This window comes from Colias croceus, chromosome 1 (genome assembly GCF_905220415.1).
Source record: "Colias croceus chromosome 1, ilColCroc2.1".
Taxonomy (NCBI): domain Eukaryota; kingdom Metazoa; phylum Arthropoda; class Insecta; order Lepidoptera; family Pieridae; genus Colias; species Colias croceus.
This window is the reverse complement of record NC_059537.1, coordinates 13,818,218-13,845,720: the sequence shown is the minus strand read 5'-3', so window position 1 is coordinate 13,845,720 and position 27,503 is coordinate 13,818,218. Positions and strand designations below refer to the sequence as shown.

The following is a 27,503-nucleotide window of genomic DNA, read 5'->3' as shown; positions in this document are numbered from 1 at the left end:
GATAACCTCCTCCTTTATTTTTGAAGTCGGTAAAATACCAAAAAGTAACAGCCCTATAGCTATACATCATAATTTCATCGCAGGGGCTTAGTTTCCTAACTGTATGTACGTAGTATATATCTGTCAACTGTGATAAAATGGTCCATATTTTTCTACAGGGACGATACGCAACGAAGATTGACAACATTAATCAAATTGACTTAAAGTAATTTTATTATTTTGGATTTGTAATTATCGTTTTTCGTAGAAAATGGTTAGATATTGTGCTGTTTACGGATGTAAAAAAAAAGAATATTTAATAATATTTAATTTCATCAGAAAAACGCGAATTTTTTTTACGCTAGTCAAAAATGTGCCAACCATAAAGCGTTAACACACACATTTGCAGTCTCTACAGTGTGACTGTCAAAACGATAATTTTGTATGGAGTGTCCGGGGTGTGGTTTTAGTTTACCTCAGATCTCTATGTGGGCTAACTTCATACAAAGTTTTTGGTTGTTTACATTATTTGACAAAATATACCAATTTCAGACTTAGCATAATAACAAAACAAATTTATTTTGGTCCTTCAAGCCGGATCGAAAACGTTTTTTGTGAATTACATTGTATGCTAATCCTCCACACCTCTTAAACTATCAATAAAAAGAAAAACTCATTCTATCAACAACAAAAAACAAACCTACATACCTCTTAGGCTATCAATAAATAGAAAAACCCTTAAAAAAGCTACAAATCTCACCCTCAGGAGTGTATATCTCCCCGGGCGGGTAGACCATCCTGGAGGGGTGTGTGAAGGCGCCCTCCAGCGGCCGGCGCCGGAACCACGTGCGACATGACGCATTGCTGGTCCATTCCCTGGGAAAGATATTATACATATTTTATTTTAGATATTTTAGACATTTTGTCTATTAAATTAATGAATAAATTATAGTATGTATCATTCTAATTGTGAAATTGGCCTTTATTGAAGTTATACTTCTTTTGGCGCGATGGAGAAAAATGATGAGAGTGAATTTTTACGATGCGCGCGCACATCGACACCTAAATTTAACAGCATGAAGTTAGTTCTAGGTGGTATGTAACTATGTTCGAGTTGTAAATTCTAGTATTTTTTCCATACGCCAAAAAAGTATAACTTCTAACGCGTGTACATAAGTCACACTCACTCACACACTCTTTTTTTAGAATTTAAATTACTGTCGAAACCCTACTAATATTATAAATGCAAAAGTTTGTTTCTTTGTTCCTTCACGCAAAAACTGCTGAACCGATTTTTCATGAAATTTGACACATTATGTGTGACTGATTTGAAATACCTAATATGAATTATTATGTTAAATAGTAAAAGTATTTACCAACTTTTACTATTTAACATATTATTCACCTTATAATTATTGACCCTAACGATCGATGCAATAAATTTACAAGTGTAACAAACAGACTATGATATCGTAGGTTTGCTTGCCAGATGTTTTCGGAAATATTTAAATGCAATAATTGTAATTACTTATTTTTAAATAAAAAATAATGTCTTCACAAAATAAAAAAAAACATTCTATCAACAGTTTAAGAGTACGTCCTCGTTATGCCAATAAAGTCGTTGCATCTACATTACAAAATACCACCCTGTATACCCTAATAACCTTAAATACTTCTGAAAATATAAAAAAAAAACTCACTTATACGAATTATAGTATCCCCTCAATCTATCAGTAGATATAATATATTCATCTTTATATATTTTATCAGCGAGACTAAGCCAGGGATGCGCAAGCGCAGAGTCCACGTCGAGTCGTTCGCGCCAGTTCAGCACTAGCAGCTTTGAGATGAAGTCACGAGATTCGAGGCTGAATCTGGACCACCATTCTTCGTCGTACCTGCGGAGTTTTTAATTAATTAGTGAAATTGTTAAAGGAGAAATTAAGCTAATATAATAATTGGTTTATTGATACTGGAGAAAGTGTAGCTCGGTCTGTATGTATGATTGGGGTAGTATGTAAATCTTGTTGCATTAGAAAAACTCGACTGGGAATTGCATCATTCAGATTTTTAATCTATACATATAATAAATCTGTAGAAGGGTCAATTCTGTACATTGAAAATATTGAAAAAATAAATACCAGGGGGTGTTACTGGATTGACACCAAACCCAAATATGTGATCAAATAAATTTCTGTCTGTCTGTCTGTCTGTCTTTCTGTCTGTCTGTCTGTCTGTATGTGAAGGCATCACGTAAAAACTAACGGTTCGATTTCGATGAAACTTGGTATAATTATACCTTATTATCCTGGGCATAAAATAGGATACTTTTTATCCCGGAAAAATACGTAGAAAAAAATAAATCTTAATTTTTCTTAATTTTTCCGCGCGGACGGAGTCGCGGGCGGAAGCTAGTATTAAATATTTTGAAATATAAATTCTAACTAACAAATATATGCTAGAACTTAAATATTTACGTATATTCGGATTCCAAGTTGATTCTCAATAGGTACTCTTCATGTCCATATTTATGGTAATTCTGTATGTTTTGCTACGTTAATTAATTGCGATAATTATTTTAATTACAATAAATCATTTGAATTTGAAAATTTGAAATCTTTTGACTAGTTATAACTATTTATTGTGATTCGCCTACAACTGACCAATAATAATTTTACAGATCACCGCCTACAACTATAACCAACCATAATTTTCAACTACAAATCACGAAAAAAAAAACACAAAATATTTCAACACGTTCAAAAAGTCAGCAACACTCACCACTCCCACTTCCCTTCCCTAACCCTTATCAACGTCTCCATATCATTCGCCCCCCTGAACGGCGACCTGCCACCCAACAGGATGTACGTAATGACCCCCACACTCCACATATCCGCCGGAAACGCGACCCCCTCCCCACTAGCCACTTCCGGGGCAACGAACTCCGGCATCCCGTAGTTCAGAGACGAGTGCTGGTTGAGATGGATCCTCCGGGATAAGCCGAAGTCGCAGATCTTTAGCTCGTCGGAACCCGCGTGGGATAGGAGGAGCTCGCCGATCTGTGGATATTAATGGAATTCAAGTTACATTTTTATTGGTTACTACTGTACTGTTTAATACGAATTACTATCATTAATGAGAAATAAGTACAGGATTTCAGAATTTTGGAGAGATACGATCAATGTTCTCAAAGAGAGAATAAAATATTAATAAGTGGTCCAGATTACAGAGATATTCAAAGGTCTTCTCATGTTGCTCGCATTTATGCATTTGTTTAACAATAAATGACCGACCGGTTTGGCTTGGTTGATAGTGACTATGCCTTCCAACTGTTCCAAGCCAGAGGTAGTAGGTTCGATTTCCATCTAGGGAAAATACTTGTGTGATGAACATAGATCTTTGCTCTGTGTCTGGTTGTTAATTATCTATATAATTATTTATTTTATATTATATACTTATGTATGTTACTAAGTCATCTGACATCTAACACAAAGCTTAAACGAAAAGCTCAGTATGAGATCAGATCGTGTCGTGTTTGAAAATTGTCCTGAAATATTTAGTTATTTAATTATATTAGAATCAACAAAGAAAATGGTATTAAAATGTTATTTAAATGTTGTTCAACAATTATTTTATTACCATGAATACAAGTTTTTAGAGTTAGTCCATTGAAATGTTACATTTTTTTGGCCTAACCTTGCGTTTTTTAGAGGACGCAATTTTATTTTTTGAATGTGTAGGAGGGTTCAATATGAAGCTAAAACCAAGTTTGTGGGGTCGCCACCCTTGTCCCACGACCGCCATCTTGAAAATAGTGGTTGAAATGGTTTTTACGATATATCTCTCAAACTATTTATCTGATAAAAAAAATTAGTTAAAATTATTTGTTGCAAATTAAATTCTCTACAACTTTGCTCCAGTAACTTTTTGTCGTAGAACTATAAATAAAAAACTTATAAGCGAAAATGTTCAGAAATTAGAGCTATTTAAATGTTTCGATAAAATTGTTTTTTATCATTCTACGAAGAAATGATATCAGACCATTTTTGTAGATTGTTTTCCGAGGAACAACTTTTACATACAACATTTTTTCATTACGTCAATAGCTAAGGTTTTACAGCGCTCTGAAATGAGTACTATTTTTCAGTACTCTTAACTATACATAATATATTGGCTATTGGCTCTTTAGCCATGCAGCACTGCAAGAACAGAACATTTCAGCCCTGCTTTTCGACGTAAAAAATAAACGTGCTTCCAGACTCTACCTCCTGGGTGGTGGGGAAAAGAGTCAATAATTAATTATTAATAATATTGCAAAATTAATTATTAAAAATATTATAATAACAAAAAAAAACAATTACTGATGACAAATAATTATTAGTACACACATAATATATGTATAACGTATAGCTAAGAGTACTGAAAAATAGTACTAATTTCGGAGCGCTTTAAAACCTTAGCTATTGACTTTATGAAAAAATGTTGTATGTAAAAGTTGTTCCTCGAAAAAAAATCTACAAAAATGGTCTGATATCATTTCTTCGTAAAATGATAAAAAAAAGTTTTATTGAAAAATATAAATATCTTTATTATCTGAACATTTTCGCTTATAAGTTTTTTATTTATAGTTCTACGACAAAAAGTTACTGGACCAAAATTGTAGAGAATTTAATTTGCAACAAATAATGTTAACAATTTTTTTTATCAGATAAACAGTTTAAGAGATAATATATCGTATAAGCCATATCTTCCGCTATTTTCAAGATGGCGGCCGTGGGACAAGGGCGGCGACCCCACAAACTTGGTGATAGCTTCACACTAACCCCCTCTACACATCAAAAAAATAAAATTGCGTCCTCTAAGAAATGCAACCCCAAATGTAACTTTTCAATGGACTAAGTGTAATACAAAAATTTAAACGTAATGGCCTATACCACAATGGGCGTCGTAAAATCATGTAAGTTGTAGCAGATACTCACGGTAAGTCCCAAATGCGCATAGCTATTATCATGCATGTGCTTCAGACCACGCAACAGCTGGCGGATATATCCGGCCACTTCACGCTCTGTGTAGCCCTGGCTTCGGAGCAGACGGTCCCTGGATGTAATAGTAGTATGTGAATATACGTGTTTAGATAATGTACATTGGGGGATCATAAAAAATGAACCCCAATTTCCCTGTTTTCATGATCACATCCTGACCGATTTCTGTAATATGTTTTGTCAGTGGAAGTAAAATTTGGGAAATTTGCGCTAAGAATTAAAAAAAAAAGTAAGGAAACTAAACGACTATTTAAATTTCATCAATTATAGTTCTCGCAAATAACGATCGCCTATCGTGCCAATTAGTGGTTTCCATTAGTAAAATTCCTCCCCTTTAACTTTGAGACTCGTCATCATATATTCGGAGTAGAGTTTTCTTACTTATTTCGTGCCATTAGTATTGATCTACTCCAACATGGATAGCTTCAAGTACAATAGTTTTAAAAGCCATTTAATTTGGTCTGACCAGAACATTTTCTTCTGACCACGGATTTTTCCTTTATCCTGTCAATTTGGCAGACTTTTCGAAGATAGAAAGAAATCATACATTACACTGAGAGATGGAGAGGAGAAAGAGTAATTCCAAGATAATATAATTAAAAGCCTATATTACATACCTATAAAGAATGCCATTTTACCTAAGATTTTCCAAAATAATAAAATTAAAAGTCATACCTGACAAGCTCCCCACCCGCAGCTAATTCAGTAACCAACGCAAGCGTGTGTTCATGTTCGTACGCGTCGTACAACCGTACAAGATGGCGGTCGTTCAGTTGGTTCAGGATCTCTAGCTCGTTGCGCATAAACGGCTTGAGCTCGGAGTGACCGTGCATTATCTTCGCTGCGTAGTTTCGACCTGAAGACAGATCATATAATGGTTTAGTTTAGACTAGCTTCCGCCCGCGACTCCGTCCGCGCGGATGTCGGTCTTCGCGTGGATGGTTATTTCTCCATTTTGAGTAACTCTGACAATGACATCTTAATATAAATATCTATTGGACCCAATTCCCAAATACGGCTAGGCCTATAATAATACGCAACGTGTGTTCGCGGTTCTACGGAACAACGTCTATGGATAAAACTGAAAAATTAAGATTAATTTTTTTCTACGTATTTTTCCAGGATAAAAAGTATCCTATTTTACGCCCAGGATAATAAGGTATAATTATACCAAGTTTCATCGAAATCGAACCGCTAGTTTTCACGTGATGCCTTCACATACAGACAGACAGACAGACAGACAGACAGACAAAAATTTTTTTAATCACATATTTGGGTTTGGTATCGATCCAGTAACACCCCCTGCTATTTATTTTTTCAATATTTTCAATGTACAGAATTGAACCTTCTACAGATTTATTATATGTATAGATTTGAGATTTTGAGCTATAAGACGTAACAATATTGTATGAAAATTGAGAACGTTATGATGAAAAAAAAAAAACAAAAAAGATGTAACAATGTTGTATACTTCCGAGTTCAGAGTATGCAAAAAATGAAAAAGTGGCCAATTTATTAGTTAGTTCTTATTCCAAAACAATTTATTACAAATACTAGCTGTGCCCGCGACTTCGTCCGCGTGGAATAGTGACTGCATAGTAGTTACTAATTAACTTAATTATTGAGTAAACACGTACTACCATAAATAATTAAAAGAACTGATAGTAAAATTTATTACCGAACTGTGCTAAAAAATAAAAAAAAATAAATGCCTTATTAATTTTCTATGTATTTCTTTTACATTATGTCATATTATTTTTAAGCACCAGGGGGGAGGCGAGCAAATTTCTTCCTTCCTTGTATGGATGTTATTAACAATGTATCGTGCAGCAACTGATCAGCTTAATCGATACTCAGTTCTTATCAAATCCAGCACCAAATCCAAATCAGATCTTTCCTGTCTCACGCCTGTAGTAACTAAACCGTTTAGACCGTGCAATAAAAATTAAATAAAAAAAAAAAACCCAACGCAACGAAGAAAAGTGCATAGAAAAAGGAATAAATAATTTCACAAACTTCCCGACGATCTTTAAAAATAAATACCATTTTAAATATTTATAAAAAAAACAAAGTCGTCGGGGCTGCCATGCCAACATTATCATAATATAATATCATATATACCTCTATAAATATTTTTTTTTAGAATGGTACTTAATTTTTAAGATCGTCGGGAAGTTTGAAAAATGATTTATTCCTTTATCTTCGTTGCTTTGGGATTTTTTTTTAATTTTTAAATTTTTAAACTTCTGTTTCTTATTTTCATGTAATATTTTCAAGTGAGCGAGACCGAACTATCAAATGTACCTCCATATTACATTCCTACATCATATTGATTTGGGCCGTAACCGTGCCCAAATTGTAATGGACCACAGTGGCAAAAGAAGTGGTATATTTAGGAAAAAAAAATTCCAAGGGCCAGGCCTATGTGGCTTTGAGTAGAGTTCAAAATTTCCAGGGTGTGGCTATCCTCTCGCTCCCATATCTCCTCTTCTTTCACAGATTTTTAACCCTTTCCTTTCCACCCCTAGTAAATGGCAGAACCGATTTTGATGTAAACCATATCTATACGTAATTGTACCTATATGTACATTGTACACGTCATATCCTGTCGTTTGATGCTCCATTTGGTTTATTTATACCCACTGTCGCCCCTAAAGTGCCCTAAATGTAATAAACGGATGAACCGATTTCGATAAAATATGACTAATTGTAATTCACACTTTGCCCTTTCATATGCCCCGCTTGAGTATATTATTTGACCACATTCGATTATTGTTCATTTCCACTTTTACCGCTGTAATCTAATAAATGGATTAACCGAATTGGATAAAAATATAACTAACTGTACTTCACCCGTTATGCACTTTCATATTTGACAATATTCGTTTTTTTCATTCCCACTTTTACCCATATATAGGTATAATAAATGGATGAACCGATTTTGATTAAATATGTCTAATTATACTTTACACGTCATGCCCTTTCATTTGATATGTCACTTGAGTATATTTGACAAAATTCATTTTTTTATTACCACTTTTATACCTATATCAAATAAATGGATGAACCGATTTTGATAAAATTTGACTTATTGTTACTTTCATTTGGTCGTTCACTTTCATTTCACTTTTACCCCTATATACCTAGATATAATAAATGGATTAACCTATTTTGATAAGTACACTTTATCTAAGAACCAGCGTCTGAAAATATGCTGCCTAACAAAAAAAACCGCATCAAATTCGGATTACCTGTTAGCGAGCTACGGTAGCACAAACATGTATTATACACATATAGTTGTCAAACACTCATCACCCATCTTTTTGCGTCGGGAGTTAAAAATATAATACGACAATCGACATAATTTAAAGGACATTTTATGTATAAAATTTACCTAGAAAAAACATAATTCTAATTTGACCCCTTCCCCCCTACTACTTCAGCTTACCCCTCTCCCCCCACCCTTGGGGACTTTCGATATGATCACCTGGACATTTATAGGAATAACCGTAACAGATAACTTATATCGTACACTGTACAGTGTACAATAAATAGAATGCCTTAGCAAATGTTCACCGTGAATACTTAAATGGTTATAACTTTTTTGTTTACGAACCGATTGACATGAAATAAACACTAAATGTTAAATGAAGATTACTCCAATATATTAGTGAAAACCGCATCTAAATCGGATAAGCCGTTTCTGAGATTAGCGTGCACGAACATACAAACAAACAGACAAACAGACAAACAGACAAAAATTTTTTTAACTACAGTTTTGGGTTTGGGATCGATTTAGTAATAACACCTGCTAATTTTTTTTTCCATATTTTCATTGTACAGACACCGCTTTTCTAGAATTTTATTATATGTATTGATGATGATGATGATGATTTAGTCGTAAACTCCTTTAATTTTCATCTTAAAATTGAAATGTACACTTCGATTACAATACTATAATTAATAAAACATAAAATTGACAATAAACCAAAATATTACCTGTTTTAAGATTTTATACTCATTTTAAATTAATTACAATATTACCTGTAAGTCTCTCAGCAGCATGATATACCACACCCTGAACACCACGACCGAGCTCGTCACCGAGATCGTAGAAATCACCGAACGGCTTCGAGCTGGCCTTTATACGGGGTGGGTGTTCGCGGATTCTGTATACAATAAGTTATTTATTCATATGAAATTAAAAATATTTAGTATAGGGTAAATTTGTAAGAAAATCGAATAATATGTTGATATGGGTAGAATCCATCGGTAGTAGATTAGATATTGGAGAAAAAGAAGCACTGATTATATTAAGATGAAGATGTTCAATTTAAATTACTTTAATGAGTAAATTAACGTTATTTTGACACACAGTATCTATAATTACAATTATGATAAAAACTGTCTTAGGCCAAACTCTGCTTATGCGTATATCCGGCAGAGTTTCCTATTGAGCAATATAACAGACTTTAAACATTACACCAACGAAATAAGGTAGTTATTTCAACGAATGTTTTATACGTTTGGACATTTTTGACGACCATTTAATAGACGATTGTGAGTTTAAATTGTAATAGACATGATTTTAAAAGAGCAACTATGTAGTTTCTTGCCGGTTTTTCTCCATAGATACTGCTTTCCGAATCGGTGGTAGGTAAATATTAAAAATATGTAATAAAAATTCGAAAGTGCTTCTAAAAGAAGTTCAATAAATAAATGTTTGAGTTTGAGTTTATAGTGCGTCGATTTACACTAAATAACTTTTTGCCTGTGAGTTTAAGTGTAAATAGTACGTCAACGGGTGACATTATTACTTACCGCCCGCGGCTTCGCCCACTTTGTCTAAAACCTAATAAATTATATACTAAAACCTTCCTTTTGAATCACTCTATCTATTAAAAAAACCGCATCAAAATCCGTTGCGTAGTTTGAAAGATTTAAGCATACAAAGGGACATAGGGACAGAGAAAGCGACTTTGTTTTATACTATGTAGTGATTTATCTCACCTAGACGAGTACTCATGCTCATACTCCTCCACATGCAGCATGGCGGAGGACGATACTGAACCAGCTACATTTCGCGCAGACACAGAGTATAACCCTTCGTCTTTTAGGATCGCATCGTGGATCACTAGGATCACTGTATCTGGTTCTATGAATTGCATCTGTAATCATATTTATTCTTATGTAGTGACTCTGAAGTGCCGTCATTCAAGTATTTATTAAGGGGGTACGTAATTCCAACATGGTAACCATATTTTTTTGGATGAAATCATGACATTAATTATGGACACAACATAAAAACAATAATGGTTGAGAAAGTTGCAGCTGTTTAAATAAAATGAATCAGAAATTATGATTGAATCGAGAATGGAGAATTTATCTCAAGTAAGGCAATAAATAGACAAAGAATAAAATAAATGGATTAGGAATTATGAGAGTGACTGGATAACTTTCTTGTAATTAAATCAAAATTTTTTAAGGCAAGACAGCAATTCTTCAACATTTTGAGTTTGCACTTAAAACGAGTATATAAATTATTATAATGCGTAAATATTATAATAGAGATCGTTAAGAAATGAAACTATAGGTCTATTTATGTTACTATGTATTTTTTTCTGTAAATTAATGTTTGTTTCTAAAATAAATAAAATAAGATCGTCTATAATAATTAAACCAAATTACCTTAATCCTGGACGAAGGAGCCAGTGGCTGCCAGTCCTTATACCACTTGATTTCTGGATACGGGGTGCCAGTGACCCTGGCCTCCAGTCTCACGGTCTTCCGCAGTAGAACAACAGCTTCTTCCGGTCTTCTGATGAAGGTCGGGTATTCTGCTAGTTCGAGACGAACCCGTTGTCGAGCTTCGCCGTGCTCGTTGGAGGCTACTGCCTCGTACCAACCCACGTCGCGTTCTAGCATTCTGGGGAAATAGTCAAGAAGAAGAATATGTAGTAACTAGCTTACTGCCCGCGGCTTCGCCCGCTTTGACTTAAACCTAATAAATTATATACTAAAACCTTCCTCTTGAATCACATTATCTATTAAAAAAAACCGCATCAAAATCCGTTGCGTACTTTGAAAGATTTAGGCATACAAAGGGACTTAGGGACAGAGAAATTGACTTTGTTTTATACTATGATGAAGTGATATAGAGATTAAAATATTTTGGTAATGCGTATAAGAAAATTTATAAGCGGATTGATTCGCCATGTAAAAAATCGACAGTAATGATTTTTCTTGGGCTTGATGCTTGATAAATTATTTATTTTTACCGTTAACCCATTGAGCCCCGAGCGGCCCGATCTGACCACGACACAATAGATTTTCTATTGTGTCTGTGATTTCGGGGCCTGAGTTATTCAAAATTATCAAATTCTCAAAACGTAGAACGTTACGTACGTTTGATATAGAACTTCCAGTCAAATTTCTTCCAAGGAATTTGCTAAGAAATTAATAGCAATGGTCAAGGATTAGTTAATTCAGAAATAATTCAGAAGGGTAAAACGCGCAACTTTATATTCTGCATACTACTATACTAGGTACGATAAATTATACTAACTTAGTATTTTCTAGGGTTTGGTTTTACGCGAGTATTATACATTTAGAAATTAAAGACTTTTTAACGGATTTTAAACGCGATTTATTCATTATATTATTTTCCCGACGTTTCGAACACTTTATAGCGAGCGTGGTCACGGGTGTCTCCCCGTTAATTTCTAAATTATAGGTACTAACTTGTTAATAAACAGCGTCGCTTGTCCATTCCTTGTATAGCTCGAATCATACCGTCCCCCGCCCTCAATCAGCTCATCATTGAAGTAATACGTCATCTTGGGCTTAGGGTAGCCATACACGAACCAGAACAAGTTCACATTATGGCCCTTCACACCGTACTGAGAGTCGTATTCCTGACGCAAGAACTTCGGCGCTTGCGCATATCCATCGTGAGGTGGTCGCTCAATGTCGAAGTCTTTGGGGAAGTATGGAGATGTTTCTGGACGGAAGTCGATACCAGGTTCCAAATAAGGTATGAATTTGGGCGGGTCTGGTTCGAGTTTAGCTCGGTGTGTGATGGCGTAGGGCGAAGGGTCGCTGACACCAAACTTGTTTTCGACTCGAACCCGAAACTTGTAGTCGCGGAAGGGTTCAAGGTTGCGGATATCGCAGACACAAGAACGGAGTCCCGTGCGGGCTGTGAACCAGTCGCCGTCTGGTAGCTCGCACATTTCCACCTGGAATAAAATAAAATAATAGGAAATAGTTTAAAACAACTTTTCATTGAAAATTTTGTTTATCAATTATTTTAAGCTTTAATATCTTTTTCTTCTTCAATATTCAATTTGATAGATTAAATATGCATTACGCTAAGTTTTTATATCTTTAATTCAACGTAGATCTAGATAATTCTTTCCTTTATCCATACTCAATCACGCCTAAAACTACTGAACCAATTTTCATGAAATTTGGTATGGATATATTTTGATACCCGAGAAAGGACATATGCTACTTTCTATCCCGGGAAAATGACGCAATCCCGGAAATCCCACGGGAACGGGAACTATGCAGGTTTTTCTTTGACTGCGCGGGCGGTAAATCGTTATCTTTATATTTTAAAGAACATACGATGTAAATTATGTCACCAGCCTCAGATATGAAAATGATTGATTTATTAATTAAAGATTTTTAACGGATTTTAAACGCGATTTATTCATTATATTATTTTCCCGACGTTTCGAACACTTTACAGCGAGCGTTTATCCGTTAAAAAATCTTTAATTTCTAAATGTATAATACTCGCTTAAAATAAAAAAAGCAGTCTTTAAAAATACAACTTTTAACCGCTTAAACTAAAGACAAGGTTTTACATAGTTTTTAATTTACACACCTGATAAGTAACGGGGAATCTCGGTCTGTGCGGGATGCTGGGCCGCCACGAGAGCGTGAGATGTCGGTCGGCCATGCGGGAGATGATCGGCTTGTCGGACAGCGGCATCGGCACTCCGGTCTGCTTCATCTTGTCGAACTCGGAGTACTGGTCCGAGAGGGGCTTCTTGCCCGATTGGGGTTCTAGCGCTGATAGGATAAAGATGTTTTGTGAGAAATAGGTTTAAATTATTTTATAACGCAAGAAATTTTTACTCATTTTTTGACCTACAAATGCACAATAAATCAGCATAAGACTGTGCTATGTTATAAAATACCAACTAGAACATAACACCATTTTTAAAGTGAATTTAAAAAGGAAATAGTAACTTTTACAAAAAAATACTAAGCAAGAATAAAACCAAAACCTTATATTATAATATTGTCCCAAGCACAACTCTGCCTACGCGTAAAACTCTGCTTACGCGTCAATTAGGCAGACTTTTCTAATGACTGAACATTCATATAATATGAAGAAATGTTTACATGTTCCGGCGTTCGGATATCTTCGAAGACCTTTTAAAAGGCCATTGTCAAGTGATTTATTGAGATGACTATGAGTTGTTTACTATACAACAATAAAAATAAAAAAAATGTTGTGTGGTTTTATGAAACCACGGTAAACGTGAAACTTTTTTCAAACTATAGACATTTAACTAAAAATTATCGTATTTGTACGATAATTATCGTACGTATCGTGCGTCACGCGACATGCGCTACACAGACCAGAAGTTTGAGACGATGTAATAAAAGTTTCACTTTAAAACTTACTATCATAAGTGAGCTGCGCAGAACACTCAGCATCTCCATGCGGGTTGTATATCCTGCACTTGTATGTGCCGACATCGGACGGTTCTACTCCACTGATGGTGAGACGCAGTAGACCGGTAGACTCTTTGTCCATGCGAATTCGCTCGCACGGGAACAGCTTGTCGCCGTTACGGAACCTGCGGGTAGTGAATACATTATGATTTTAATGGAAGATTAAGGAGAAAAGTCTGCTATGACCTGATTTATGAATAATATTTACGATTCAAGTAAAGGGAAAAAGTTTGTGAACTGGATTTTGGGAAATTTCAGTTTCTGGATATGACAATTTAATTGACCGACAATTACGTATGACTATTCTTGTCGTAGTGTCAAATGCTATCAGCCATACAATTAGATTGTGACTGGCAAAACTAGCCCTAAGTTATCCAACATTTCTATTCAACTTTGTAATTCAAGCTACACTCAACCAAAAATTCAAATGAGATTCAAACGCTACGGCTCAAATAATTGAAACCAATTTTATTGTGAAGAAGTTTGATCAGCTGGCAAATACTGAATCTGAAGAATTGAACATGGAAGATACAACAAATACATTCCAAATTAGCCATTTTAACAAGACCAAAAAAAAAGATCTCTTAAAAACACTAAGAACTTAATTTATACACTAACCATTCAACATCCGGGTCAGGTGAGCCGGTAGCACAAGCTGTGAACTTTGCACTAAGTCCGCGGAACACTTCCACGTCACCGATCTTCTTGAGAAAAGATGGCGCTTCTGCTTTCTCACGACGAGAGCTGCGGATATTTTGGTTAATGAAAGATTTTTGTTTTTTGGAATGTCAAGGATAATAGAAAAGTGTAAAATAAATAGAAGAACTAGTCTATTCAAGTGAAAATTAGTTCAAGGAAAATATTGTCAGGAATATTATAACCTTAAAAAGTTATTCACTTACATAAATATCATATCAAAATAGTATCTATGCTATGTAATATTTTTTATGCAACGTTATATTATGCAAAATTTCAAGTTACAATTTCTATACTGGACTGCGCGTTATTAGGTTAGCTCGCTATGCTAGAAGTCAGATAAGGCAGTTTTCCTTTTTATATATTTTTAGTAAACAATGAAAAAGTTAAATTTATAAAGGATAGAAAAAATTAGAATAAAATAAAGCATTTGAATGCCATAAAACCAAAAATATCAAATTCAATGAAAATGTTTATCTTTTTAATTATTAACATTTTCACAACCAAAACCTTCATTTAATATTTATTTATCTAACCATCCCTAAAACTAAATCTACCCTCCACTCACATTTTATCAACCACCTCCAAAGCAGCTTCACACTCAGCCTGTCCCTCTCTATTCTTCGCCACACACTTGTACTGTCCCGCGTCTTCGCTCGTTATATCTCTCACATACAAGCACCACATATCGCCGTCTCGCTTCATCGTATACTTGTTAGAGGGAGATAGTTGCGTGCCATTCTTGTACCACGTGACTTCTGGGGCTGGAATGCCACTGATACGGGCCGGGAATTTCGCGTCGAATGAGGGTAGCTGTAAATAACAATATTCAACAATTAAGTTAATAACAAATAAGTTTTGAGCTATCATCAGTAAAACTTTAAATGAGATAATAATTTGTCGTTTATTTACAAGTCGTTAGATGGTAAAGCTCTAACAGATTGGAAACTATCAATTTTTTATCTGTAACATTGGCTTGGAATTTGAAACATTGTTTTTCGGTATAATATTATAAACTATCATTTTCAAAATCAAATAACACAAAACGATAACAAAAAAAAAATGTGTGCGTGTACTAGAGTACACACGTAAGAAGTGAAACTTCTTTATGACCTTATTTTTCAAAAAATAATTTACTATATGTAAAATTACAGAAATACGTCGAATCACGCGTGGTAGGGATACGAAAAACATGGCGCGTAACGGAAAAATGTCACGCGTAAGGAAAAAATGTTACACTATTTTCTTTCCAACCCCCTTAAAGAAGTTTCACTTCAAAAAAGCAAATTGTCATTATAGCATATCATGAAACTCAAAATAGGACCCTATTACAAATATACAACCAGAAGTAAAAAGAGGTCCTTCGAGCCGGATTTTAAAAGTACATAATATATTACCTGTTGCAAGTCAGTGAATCGTTGCGTAAATGCCGGTGGCTGGTAAACCTTCCTGACATTAACTTTGCCCTCGGTTTTGTCTTCTCCGAGCGGGTTGATTAACTTCACAGAGTATACACCCGCGTCTGATAACTTAAGCGGGTTTATCTCGAGACCAACCTGTTAAATGGGAAATTTTAATTTAAAATGTAATGGTAAACTATTAATTGATTTTTGGAAATATATAAAATGCACGACGACTTATGCGGTTGATTAGTGCAAGTAACATTGTAATTATAATATGCAGTAAGAAAAAAAGGTTGTATAATTGATTATAATACAGCACAATTTATTAATATACGAAGTTAAGGAATATTAAAAAATAAAAATGTATATTCTCAAAAATACTCTGTATATTTTTGAAATGCTCAAAACCGTCTAAACATTCATTCAAAACAAATCAACTAATGAACAAACCATTACATATTAATATCTTCATTCTCCTTACCCGTTTTCCATCACAAGTGAGTAGGATCCTGTCACTGGGCTTCAGATCCTGTCCATCCTTGGTCCAGGCCACTTCTGGTACAGGGTTTCCGTGGAACGGCGCGCTGAGGGTGAGTGGCTGGCCTTCATCACCCGTTGTCTCTCGGAGAGATTGTAGGAATTGTGGACGTTCTTCTGGGCTGGAGTCGTCTGTTCGACCTTGAAATGATTGAGAAAGATTTAATGTTATGTTTGGTTTTGGTCAAACACACAAAATATATGCATGCCCATAATATTTATAAATATTTCTTTTCCGCAACATAAATGTACATTGTATTAAATAAAGATCAATAGTACGATAAACATGGGTCATGTTACTTATTATAAATGATTTGCCGAAGAATATTTATAAATTTCCCTATTTTGGCATGTTAAGAGATTTATTTTTTCTGAATATAAAACCTGGAAATATTGGTGCGTTTATTGATTTTATCCAAAAATAATGAGAACATTATGCAATTTTTATACTTAAAATACGTGCAGCAACTTCAGTACGTAGGTAACTTATTGCATTTTTTTAATTTTACTTGCTGAAAAAACTTAAGTATCATACTCACTGGCAACACTAAGCTCAGCATTGCTGGCCGTTTCTCCCTTATCATTGATAGCGACAACACCGTATTTCCCGCCATCTTCAGCACTTGCTTTGCTTAGAAGTAACGCGTGGGTTCCATCAGGTTGCGATACCACGCGAATACGTTCACCGTCTGGGACGATTTCTTTGCCGTTGTGTGTCCTGGAAGGGAAAATGGATTTAAATCTTCTTGAATTAGCATTATTGTTTAGGTGCAATCATGATTTGTAATATTAAGAATTGAATACTTTAAATTATTATAGACTAAATGACCTGATACTTATTATTGTTCAGAATTAATTCTCTAAATAATTGCAATAATCCAGTCTGTAGGTATTTATGCTCTACAAAAGGTGGCGTAGAAAATGTTTTGAAACGATATTGTTTATGTATGAAAGGTTAATAAAAATCCAAGTTTTCGACCTTGACGGACCCAGGCGCTAGCCGCCATCTTGAATTAAAGGTGCTAAAATTAGGTATATTTTAAATAACTTCTCAATTGTTTACTAAATCACAAAAGTGTCTATGAGGGGTTCAAAGAAGACAAAATCACCTACATTTTTTGCATACATGATTATTCTGTAAGTCTTAAAGGTAAAAAGTTACAAGCGACGGAAATAATAATATTTACATAAATCATATAATTTTAATTTTGTTTAAAAATTGTACAGCAGCTATCATTTTTTAATTCTCTTTGTTGGCCCGGGCTGGTTATTGGTGGCTTCTTCATTATCGTCGCTGAAATTTTCTGTTTCATTGTCTGTATTTTTAGTTTCCAACCATGAAATTTCGTCGTCCTGACCAGAAGAAATCGAAGACGCTGGAGCACGCTTTCTAGTAACTTTGTACAAAGGGGACATGGATAAGGAATCCTTAGTTATCAATAAAAAGTAAATTTAAACTTGCTTCTTTGCCGCCAACAAAGGACGCTGCATGGTATCATGCATTTAGGACATACCACCAAGTCCAAAAATGGTATGGAATTGAAAAAAATCCAGAAGACTGGAGCTGGAGATATGACACCAATAGGCTTACTCCAATAACAACGACAGAGAAAGCAGCACCTCAGATGCTTTTAAGTGTAATTTCTTGCCACTGTAAAAAAGGATGCAGCAAAGCATGTAGTTGCAGAAAAGCTGGATTAAAATGCTCTATTGTTTATGGATTCTGTAGTGGTCAGCTGTGTGAAAATGCAGTAGAGATTCAGATAGATAACGAAGACTGTGATGACGACGAAATTTCATGGTTGGAAACTAAAAATACAGACAATGAAACAGAAAATTTCAGCGACGATAATGAAGAAGCCACCATTGACCAGCCCAAGCCATCAAAGAGAATTAAAAAATGATAGCTGCACAATTTTTAAACAAAATTAAAATTATATGATTTCTGTAAATATTATTATTTCCGTCGCTTGTAACTTTTTACCTTTAAGACTTACAGAATAATCATGTATGCAAAAAATGTAGGTAATTTTGTCTTCTTTGAACCCCTCATAGACACTTTTGTGATTTAGTAAACAATTGAGGAGTTATTTAAAATATACCTAATTTTAGCACCTTTAATTCAAGATGGTGGCTAGCGCCTGGGTCCGTCAAGGTCGAAAACTTGGATTTTTATTAACCTTTCATACCTAAACAATATTGTTTCAAAACATTTTCTACGCCACCTTTTGTAGAGCAGAGGCTTTTTCATTTCCCCACAGACTGGACTACAAATTTATCTTATAACGGTAATTTTATAAAATATATCACTTAGTCAAAGTAAAGATAAATAGTTGTTTCGACGCATTTGTAAAAAATATTTTTTTAATTGTTATTGAATTTTCTTAAACATTTTCTGTTTTATAACTGTAAAAATAACTTACCACTTAATAATCGGTGGAGGATGTCCTAGAACTTTGACTTCCATTTTCACCGGGAATCCTTCGATCACTTTAGCGGGCATCAGCTCTGCTATGAATGCCGGTTTGCGCTCTTTTTGTCCAACCTTAAGAAATATAATAATGTAACTATTGAAATTCACGTTCATAAGTAAAACGTGACAAGATTTGGCTATCTATATGAGATCAAAAATAAAGTTTTCAACGTCTAACCTTAAAGAATTAATAAAATTTTCATAATTTTCAAAATAGCAATGTCCCATCTCGTAAGTAAACTAATTGAAATTTGGCTTTAGCCATGTTGAAAATTTGTTACATTTTTTCTATATTTTTTTTAACAAGGAACACACAATTCGATTTTTACACTTCAGTGAAGTCATTTGAAAGCGCGTTCATATTTAGGTTATTAATAGCTTTTCTATATATTAATTGTCACTAACCTCAACAGTAGCCTTCGAATCAGCGTCTCCAAGCTTATTGGAGAGCGTCAGTGAGTATTGTCCCGCGTCTTCAGGTCGAGCGGCGTCTATTGCCAGACCGATGATACCGCCCGGTTGGTTGATGAAGTTCACCGCTTGACTCGGACGGATGGGCAGACCTTTTGATATAGTTATTTTAAGGTTCAAAATGATAATATGCGTGGTTTATTTATTGTGTTGGTTAATAAGAGGTTTCCTGTTATCAAAGTTTTTTATATCAAGATTTTAAGTTGGTTACCTATCTTAATCTCGAATTTTAATATTCCGAATATCATAATCCAGAAAACGTTTGGACATTTTTTCATAACCCCGAATTTCAAAATTTCGAAGTTTTGTTTGCCAAATAATCGTAACTCCGAATTTCATTTACCCATTTCTTCATTTGTACGACGTTTTACAATCCAGACGAATGAGTTCCAGACGTACGAAATCTAAATGCACAAAATCCAGATGACCGTAATCCATATGCACGAAAGCCAGATTTTTAAAACACAAATTTTTGAAATACAGTTAATTGATATCCAGACAAACAATGTCCAGATTTTTGAAATTCAAATAAACGATATCCAGCGAAACGAAATCCTTCCAGGGGGTCACAGTTCAAACCTAACCTAACCTACTGAGTCGAATTTGACACAAACCTTTCTTTAATGGGCAAGTAAAACAATAGCGAGTCGGTTCTGGCACTCGCCAGCCGCTACCGCGGCACGCTCGCTTCGCTCGCTCGGCTCGTGCATGGGGGTCACAGTTCAAACCTAACCTAACCTACTGAGTCGAATTTGACACTTAAGTCTTTCTGTAATGGGCAAGTAAAACAATAGCGAGTCGGTTCTGGCACTCGCCGGCCGCTGCCGCGGCACGCTCGCTTCGCTCGCTCGGCTCGTGCATGGGGGGTCACAGTTCAAACCTAACCTAACCTACTGAGTCGAATTTGACACTTAAACCTTTCTGTAATGGGCAAGTAAAACAATAAATTTACTTACTGACAATGTTTATTTTCAGTCGATAGTAAAGGTATAATCACGATTGTATGGATATCAAATAAAAATATTATGAAAATCTGGCAATAGTTTATCTGTTATACGATTATGTGGGAACCAAATAAAAAGATTATGAAAATTTGGCAATAATTTATTTGAAAAATGGTACGATGGGAAACAAAAAAAAGTATTCGGAGAATCTGGTATAATGAGATCTGTATTATGAGAATACGGGAAACAAAAAAATACTTTTTAAAAATCTGGTTTTGGTGCATCTGGAAATCGATTCATCTGGGCAATTAAAAAAGGAATTTTAAAAATTTGTCATTCATTACATCTGTCTTTTAAAAGTTCTAACAACCGTTTTCGGGGTTTTAAGATTCGGGTAATAGAAATTCGAGTTTTTAATAGGTTACCTTTTAAGTTGCTTTAATCCGTTTCGAATATAATGAGACAAAATTTTATATACTTATATGAAACTAGCTATCCGCCCGCGGCTTCGCCCGCATTTTCAGAGAAAACCCCGCATAGTTCCCTTTCCCGTGGGATTTCCGGAATAAAACCTATCCTATCTCTCAAGTTGGATCGAACTGCACATGGTGTGCGAATTTTATTATAATCGGTTAAGTGGTTTAGGAGTCCATTGAGGACAAACATTGTGACACGAGATTTATATATATTAAGATTAATGGAAAATAAATATGATCCAATGAACGGTTGTTGTAAATGTTTAAATAGGTATCGAAAACCTACGAATTACAGACTACTTATCATAAAAAATAAATAACAATTTGATCATATAAAAGTTTTTGGACATCTTCGATTGTAAAATTACCCTAAACAACGTCATACTCCTTACAAAACATATTCCACAAAAGTACCTATAAATATCTCCACAAAAGATTCGGATATAAACATTTAACTATAAATTGGACTCACCATCCTTGAACCACTTGACTTCCGGTGCTGGGAAGGCCATAACTCTGGCTTCCAGTTTCACTGGCTGACCAACAACCACCTTCACGTCTTCTAGCTCTTGGCTGAATGATGGTTTGCGAGGAGTAGCTGAAAGGAGAGGAAATAAAAATTATTATGATCCTAAATTAAATATTCTTAATTTGGCCCATACAATACAGTGTTATGTTTATGAAGAGATTTTTTTAATATTACTGATTTGGAATAACATAAAGAAAATCGATAGGTGGAAATAAGAAAGATTTTATTAAATTATTATGTAATCAGTGAAAGAGACATGAATGTGAAAAGTCATATATTTTTTTCTAGAGGTATGTAAGCGTTCCATAACGATGTTTTGTTAATAATAACGAAGTAAGTTAAAATTAGTGCAGAAACATCGTTTAAAATCTGTAAAAAAGTGTTAAACTTCAAAATATTGTTACTTTTAAAACTGAGCTAATAAAATCATATTTATGGCACGAACTTCGTATACTTGGATGATTTTTTAATCTTTATCCCTTTATTTTTCTTCGATCCAATAAAAGCAATACTAACGGTTAACAGCCACAGCACACAGGGCCGAATGCTCCCCATTAGGGTTGCTAATGACCAGTTTGTACGCGCCGCAGTCCGCGGGGGTCACGCGTTCGATGCTCAGCTTGATCGTGCCGTCTGGTAGAGCCGTTTGCTTGATGTGATCGTCTGCTGGCAGTTTGACACCGTCTTTGTACCTGGGTAAAAAGGATAATTATAGTAGAATTAGTAGTTTTGTTTATACTCTTTTTAGGGGTACTTTTAATTAACCATACCCTTCAGTATAACTTATACTGTACTAGGTTTCCGCCCGCGGCTTCGCCCGCGCAGTCAAAGAAAAACCCGCATAGTTCCCGTTCCCGTGGGATTTCCGGGATTGCGTCATTTTTCCGGGATAAAAAGTAGCCTATGTCCTTTCTCGGTTATCAAAATATCTCCATACCAAATTTCATGAAAATTGGTTCAGTAGTTTAGGCGTGATTGAGTAACAGACAGACAGAGTTACTTTCGCATTTATAATATTAGTATGGAGTATGGATAAGCCAATATAGGGCACAATGTTGTGAATGCAATAGTTAATGTTAATACAAACATTACCAACGTTAACAAACCATTTATTTATTTTTGTTTGATCCTTTCTTTCTGCGGGTTGCATTCAATATTTTTCTTTGTGAAGTGAAACTTCTTTACGCGCAATGAGAGTAAAATTTCAAGGTCGCATAATGGCAATACTTTCACGCCATGGAGTAAAGCGACGATTTTGGTATCTTTTAATCTTGGCAAAGAAGTTTCACTTCTGACACGAGTGTTTTTTTCTACAAGATAACTCACCACATAGCCGTGGGTATAGGGCTCCCGTCCACCTTGGCCTTCAGCTCGAGAGGCTCTCCCTCATCCACGTCCAGCTGCCGCTCCAGCTTGTGCACGAACCCTGGGGCCAGCTGCGCGAGGGATATCATGGCTTCCGTGGTCGCTTCGCCGGAGAGGTTCATGGCTACCACTTTGTACTGGAATGGATTTTTTTTATTATTTGTGGATAATTTATAGCAAAGTTGTTGCAGTGTCCTTCGTGTTATAAGTCTATTAAATAGGTACAGAGAGTAAGCAAAGGAATATAGGATACATTTACACAATTTACAACTACAGTTACAATTTAAAATATTTATTTTAAGTTTATAGTCATAAAAAATAAATGTAGAAAAGAGGGAACAGTTAAACTTCCATAACAAATATTAAATTTGTATTTCGACACGCTTATTTATATTGCAAAAAAAAGTATTATTATTGGTATCATCTTTGTCACCATGACAGATTTTACAACTCCCTATAATAATAACAAAATTAGAACAATTTTGACAACATCATAATACAGTAAATGACATTAAATACCAACCTTGCCAGCATCTCCAGCATTAAAGTGCTTGATCTCCAGCTCACTGTCCACTTGTCCCCCCACCTCAGTGGTTATAGTCCGTCGCTCATCGTTCACAAGTTCGATTCCCTCTCTGTACCATTTCACTTGGGGTTTCGGTACTCCGTCACAACGCACTGTGAGGGTGAGGTCGTCGTAGTCTTTGACTGTTTGCTTTTGTAACGGTTTTGTGAATACTGGCTCGTTTGCTGGAAGGTTTTGAGAAATTCAACATTATTCTGAAAACCTAGCTAGTATTTTTTTTGTGGAAGATCGTATGTCTTCATCGTATTCTTCCTTAGTTTATGGCCGTTCCCAATATCGTATCTTCGGTTTGATCCTACTAAAGATAGAAACTGCTATCTAACTTTTGTTTTGGCGTCCCAATAAGCTTACTAGCGATAAGCTAACCTATCTCTGATCGCTATCTATCGTCTGGAGGACTAACTGCTTACTAGTGGTATATTTTTCTCTTTGAATTTGTCTATTTGAGCGTCCCAATAACGATTTGACAGCTGTCAGCCAGTAATGACCGTTCCCAATATCGTATCTATCTTACGATAGATAGAACCTTACTAGCTATCGGAGATAGCTGTCTATCTATAACCGTAGTTGGAATATTGGGAACGGCCATTATACGATAGATTGACAATAAGTTACTTTTATAAGATCTGATGAATTTAAATTAATGTTGATCTATAGCTAAGTCAAGCAGAGTTTACAATAAAATTTAAATAAATCTTCACTCACTATGCACAGTAAGTTTAGCCTGTTGAGCCGATTCCCCGATTTCATTCTTAGCGGTAACAGTGTACACTCCCGCGTCAGTCACGCCGACTTTCTTGATGGTGAGGCTGTACGTTTCTGAAGGTATGTCTTGAGATATTTCGATGTTTGTTGTGGGCTGGATTACGTAGCCATCTTTGCTCCTGAATAAAGATTAATAAAATGAAATAATTTCCATGAATGTTAATATTAATATTACGCGTAAGAGTTAGTTCTTATTTTGCAGATTTTAAAATATCTTTATAATTCAAATTAAAAATGGTTTTCTTAAATTTTAAGACGAAAGATGCGGGTTTGAATCCCGCCTACTGATCGAATGTTATACATTCTTTAATAATTTAAGCATTTGAATGCTTTAAAACTAAATATCCAATTAAAAATAGCTTTGCTAGATTTAGCGTTATAAATATTCTTTTAATGGCAAATTCTAATCCAAACTTACCATTTAACCTCGGCAATGGGATTCGCTTTAATCTTAGTGATGAAGGTGGTTTCTTCATACGGTACAGTGGTGATGTCCTTCAGCGGTTCGATCTGTGGTCTCAACAGAATGTCAAGACGAGCTGAACATTCCCCTACTCCATACTGGTTCTTGGCTTGGATGGTGTATTCTCCGGTGTCTTGGTGACGACCTGATAATGGAAATTAGAAAAAAAAAAAAAAACGACATTTAAAATTGTGTAGTCGTGTGGTCATAGATTTATGGAAATAAAATAAAAAATATTTCGTTAAACTCATATAAACAAAGACATTGATACCACTTAGACGCCAACGCCAACTCACCAGTAGGTATATGCAAAGTAAAGATGCATTCCTTCAATCCATGTTCCAGATCCTTAGAATCAGCGCTGGTAGTGACCGTCGCATCGGGTACTATCACGTTGCCGTTGAGAAGCCAAGCCACGTGCGGTAACGGGTCAGCAGTACATACTGCCTTGAGTGTGACTGGTTCGCGTTGCATAACTCGTTGCGCTTCGAGTGGTTGCTTGAATATGGGCTTGCGGTATTCCGCGACCGCTGAAAGGATATTTTTTCCTATTTAGATGATGTTTTATTTTAGTTAAATTTTCCTATGTAGATGATTTAGTAGTGAATATATTACTTGAATAAAAAGTTAAGCTTCATAATTATGGTTCTGCCCGAATTATGTAAGTGAAGCGCAATAGTGAAACGTTTATCTGAAGAAAATAAACTGCAAACAACTTTTACACTCTCCACAATGCTAGACAGTATGTTACATTTAAATGAGATGACATAGATAGCTATTGTTGTATATCCATGATGAAAAATCATAGGTAAATAATATATCTGTGTATACTGTATTTAGACGCAGTAACGGTAGGGAAATACAAGTCCCTAAAAATAGGGTTGATGAGAATATTTTTAAATAAACTTACGTGATACATCCAACTGAGCATCCAGCACTTGTTTACCCAACTTGTTACTTATCTCACACTGCCACTTGCCCATATCCTTCAGATCTACAGCGTCTATCTCTAGCTTGTACACATCTCCATCATTGGTGATATGAACTCTGCTATCTGGCTTAACTTCGCTACCGTCGTGCAGCCAGCGTACTGTTGGCTTCGGAGAACCAGCCGCTTGTACCGTGTACACCAGAGGCAAGGACTCGTAAGTGTGGCCGTCCTTCATGCTGCTTTCTTTTAATGTGGGTGATGCTAGAAGGCAAATAAGTAACTTAGTGTTTTGTTTAATATTGAGACGTCAATAATCGAAGCGTAGCTGATAGAAGAGAAGATCGAAGCATCGTTATTTACAATTGTAGCTAGATTTGTAGCGTTTAAGAGTTCTGTTTAATATTTTATGTTCACTTGAATAATATTATTTTAAAACGAAATAAAAAAATAACATTACCTATTGAACCTAGTTATTTACGAAATATATTCTAAGAGCTTACGAACTTTGCAGTAAAATTTTCATATAAGCAAACATTTTAAGCTGGTAATGCTGACAATGTTTCACAATGATAAATACATACAATATACAAATAGAATAGAATTGGCGCATATGTACAGCCATTATTGCAGAAAAGACTAGTTCATACTTACCCAACCGTATACAGCAATGTATTTGCAGTGTATGTGTAAATACTTACCGTGTTTGTGTGTTGGTTTGGTGACTTAAGGTTTACAACACCATGCCATGCGAGAAAAATAATAAAAGTTTTACCTTGATGAAGATGACTTGTATAGTTGCTAACACCTTCGACGGAGTGGAACCCAAGTATTAGTATGCCAGAAGGAAATGTTATTACGCATGCGCGCTAAAACAAACATACGATTGAAAATTAGTATAACGTTTGCGTCAATTTCGACAGAAATCTATTTTTTAGCTATTTTCGGAGACATTTTCTTCTTTTAAATTCTACTATATACATATTATTTTGTGTTTTATCAGCCAAAGTTTTTAGAAAATAGCTAAGTAATAGAATAATTTTTCAGCAATAAATTTACTTTATAAGCAACAACAAGATGTTATTATTATGACAGACAAAACAGCATTATTTAATTTTTTCATTTCAGCCGCGCGCATCAATAAATTATTTCTTGTTCAATAATTTAATTTACTTGAATATTACCTTTGACATCTTCCGTATTTATAATTTCGTCTAAAATGCTCCTCTGCCTCTGACTTCGTTTTAGTAAATCTTCAATATCTCCGTCTTCCTCCTCCGCGACACTAAATAAACTGGAACCTTTTTTCCTCCTCTCTACTGTAGTTTCCGCAACATTTTTTGTTATATTATCAAAGCTTTTCATCGGCTCCATCACTAACTCTTCTAAAAGCCTACTTTTAATATCGTCTCTTTTACTATCGTCTTTCATATATTCGTTTGCTTCGAATTCCCTCGATATGTGTATCAGTCTTTCTGTGACATCGTTTTCGAACACCTTTTCCGATTTCTCTTTCAATATAACCGATTCCTCCTCCCCCTCATTCGTAAAGTAATCTTCTTTGAAAGAAGTTTGACGCACGTATGAGTCTTTACTGAATACTTTCTTCGTTTCATCTATTTCGAAAATAGATTTGGAAAGGTCTTCAATAGAAATTTCACGGGACAAAGAATCATTTTGCCAGCTAATATCGTCTTCGGAGACGGATCTAATGGATATAGTTCTGTTGCGAGTTGATCGACCCATTCGAGGATTAGAGTCAGCATCAGAGTCAGTTTGCGGTTCCTCAATCAGTCCGTAAATTCCCCGCCTTACATGGTCAGGTATTGTGTAATATCCAAGTTCGGATAAATAGTAACTGTGACTAGCAATTTCTTCCACTTCGAGTGAAGTTGTATGCGGTGTATTCGGTAGGATAACTTTTCTATCATACTCATCATCATCACATTCCTCAAAATGCACGGACGTTGAAGTCATTTTATGTAAAGTGCGCGTTTCGGCTGGACCTATCAGTTAAAATATTATTATATCGGACAGAAAAGTATTGATATTATAACAAAAAAATATGAACGTGCAATGGTATTTTTTTATTATA

The 27,503-nt window shown here is 35.1% G+C and overlaps 1 protein-coding gene across 13 annotated transcripts in view; it reads right to left on the bottom strand.

Annotated features, from left to right (window-relative positions):
- Positions 1 to 27,503, bottom strand: part of LOC123696589 (obscurin) — a 168,913-nt gene that overhangs the window by 58,488 nt on the left and 82,922 nt on the right. For 11 of the 13 annotated variants that reach the window (XM_045642962.1, XM_045642946.1, XM_045642954.1 and 8 more), the window contains 27 exons: positions 26,593 to 27,414; positions 25,391 to 25,672; positions 24,777 to 25,010; positions 24,436 to 24,625; positions 23,958 to 24,136; positions 23,190 to 23,416; positions 22,628 to 22,803; positions 21,818 to 21,993; positions 21,245 to 21,370; positions 19,287 to 19,444; positions 18,832 to 18,953; positions 16,948 to 17,126; positions 16,353 to 16,549; positions 15,866 to 16,024; positions 15,037 to 15,281; positions 14,391 to 14,516; positions 13,722 to 13,897; positions 12,913 to 13,100; positions 11,763 to 12,259; positions 10,710 to 10,947; positions 10,032 to 10,189; positions 9,066 to 9,190; positions 5,697 to 5,877; positions 4,959 to 5,076; positions 2,761 to 3,038; positions 1,680 to 1,877; positions 740 to 855 (listed from right to left, as the gene is read on the bottom strand). In XM_045642962.1, the coding sequence (XP_045498918.1) occupies positions 740 to 855; positions 1,680 to 1,877; positions 2,761 to 3,038; positions 4,959 to 5,076; positions 5,697 to 5,877; positions 9,066 to 9,190; positions 10,032 to 10,189; positions 10,710 to 10,947; positions 11,763 to 12,259; positions 12,913 to 13,100; positions 13,722 to 13,897; positions 14,391 to 14,516; positions 15,037 to 15,281; positions 15,866 to 16,024; positions 16,353 to 16,549; positions 16,948 to 17,126; positions 18,832 to 18,953; positions 19,287 to 19,444; positions 21,245 to 21,370; positions 21,818 to 21,993; positions 22,628 to 22,803; positions 23,190 to 23,416; positions 23,958 to 24,136; positions 24,436 to 24,625; positions 24,777 to 25,010; positions 25,391 to 25,672; positions 26,593 to 27,414 (5,871 nt within the window). The remainder of the gene's footprint in view (positions 1 to 739; positions 856 to 1,679; positions 1,878 to 2,760; positions 3,039 to 4,958; positions 5,077 to 5,696; positions 5,878 to 9,065; positions 9,191 to 10,031; positions 10,190 to 10,709; positions 10,948 to 11,762; positions 12,260 to 12,912; positions 13,101 to 13,721; positions 13,898 to 14,390; positions 14,517 to 15,036; positions 15,282 to 15,865; positions 16,025 to 16,352; positions 16,550 to 16,947; positions 17,127 to 18,831; positions 18,954 to 19,286; positions 19,445 to 21,244; positions 21,371 to 21,817; positions 21,994 to 22,627; positions 22,804 to 23,189; positions 23,417 to 23,957; positions 24,137 to 24,435; positions 24,626 to 24,776; positions 25,011 to 25,390; positions 25,673 to 26,592; positions 27,415 to 27,503) is intronic. The other 2 variants (XM_045642903.1, XM_045642921.1) reach the window with 1 other exon arrangement.